The 1,143-nt window shown below is 67.1% G+C and overlaps 1 protein-coding gene across 1 annotated transcript in view; it reads left to right on the top strand.

Annotated features, from left to right (window-relative positions):
* Positions 1–55: 55 nt before the first annotated feature.
* Positions 56–1,143, top strand: part of TRIM35 (tripartite motif containing 35) — a 3,956-nt gene continuing 2,868 nt past the window's right edge. The window contains exon 1 of the mRNA XM_009319771.1: positions 56–499. Coding sequence (XP_009318046.1) covers positions 56–499 — 444 coding nt within the window. The remainder of the gene's footprint in view (positions 500–1,143) is intronic.

Raw genomic sequence — 1,143 nt, 5'->3', positions numbered from 1 at the left:
CTCTGGGAGACCCCCTCCCCAGCCTCCCGCCTCCATCCCCTCTCTCCCCAGAGACATGGAGAAGGGAGGCAGCCCCTCGGCCAGCAGCTCGGTGGCCTTGGCCTCGTCCTCCACGGCCACCTTGAAGGAGGAACTCCTGTGCCCCATCTGCTACGAGCCTTTCCGGGAAGCCGTGACGCTTTGCTGCGGCCACAACTTCTGCAAGGGCTGTGTGAGCCGTTCCTGGGAGCACCGGCACCACGTGTGCCCCGTCTGCAAGGAGGCCTCCTCGTTCGACGACCTCCGCATCAACCACACGCTCAACAACCTGGTGGAGATGATCCTGAAGGAGGAAGGGCAGCAGCAGAGCCGGGCGGCCGCCGTCTGCCCCCTGCATCACGAGGAAGCCCAGCTCTTCTGCCTGCAGGACAAGGAGTTGGTGTGCTTCGTCTGCCAGAGCTCCAAAGAGCACGAAGGGCACAAGATGCGGCCGGTGCAGGAGACGGCGGTGGATTTCAGGGTGAGGGATGCGCCAGGAAAGGGGGACCGATGGCACGGAGAGGCACCCCTGCATCTGAAGGGGTGCAGCCCGCTTACGCCCTGGCACAAACTTGCCAGCGCACGGCTTTGGCTCGTGCACAGCGTGGTTGTACTCGTCGGCGTGCCGGGATGAAAGATGAAGCAGCCGCGCTGCGAGGGTGGGTCCCCATGGGAGTGCCCCTGCCGCATCGCTGCCCGACGCTCTCCCTGCCTAAGAATCCCCCAGTGCCACCCCGCCCCCCGGGGCACGGCCGTTTGCCCTGCGGTAAAGGGGAGCGGGCTGATATTCCAAGGGGTTTGGCCCGGGCCCCGCGTTTCCTTGGCTCGTCCTCAGTGGGGCTGGGCTGGATCTGGCCACGCTGGTTAGTGCAGCAGCTGGTTATTGCGGCAGCGCCTCGGGGTTGGGAGCGTGTTTGGGACGGGGGTTGCACAATTCCCCCAGCCGGGGAGGGATGCGGGCTGGGGAGACAGCCCCGGGCTCCACGGGGCAGGATGGGCCATGGCTGCGCAGGGAGGAGGAGGAAGAGGAGGAGGAGACAGGCTCTGGCCGGCAGCCGGGCATCATGCCAGGACCCGCCGTGTTTCCCGGCCGGGCAAGCAGCAGCTGCCGCCCCTCACCCGCCC

The sequence above is a fragment of the Pygoscelis adeliae genome, unplaced genomic scaffold (assembly GCF_000699105.1).
Source record: "Pygoscelis adeliae isolate BGI_AS28 unplaced genomic scaffold, ASM69910v1 Scaffold121, whole genome shotgun sequence".
Lineage (NCBI taxonomy): Eukaryota > Metazoa > Chordata > Aves > Sphenisciformes > Spheniscidae > Pygoscelis > Pygoscelis adeliae.
This window is presented reverse-complemented; position numbering and strand designations above follow the sequence as displayed.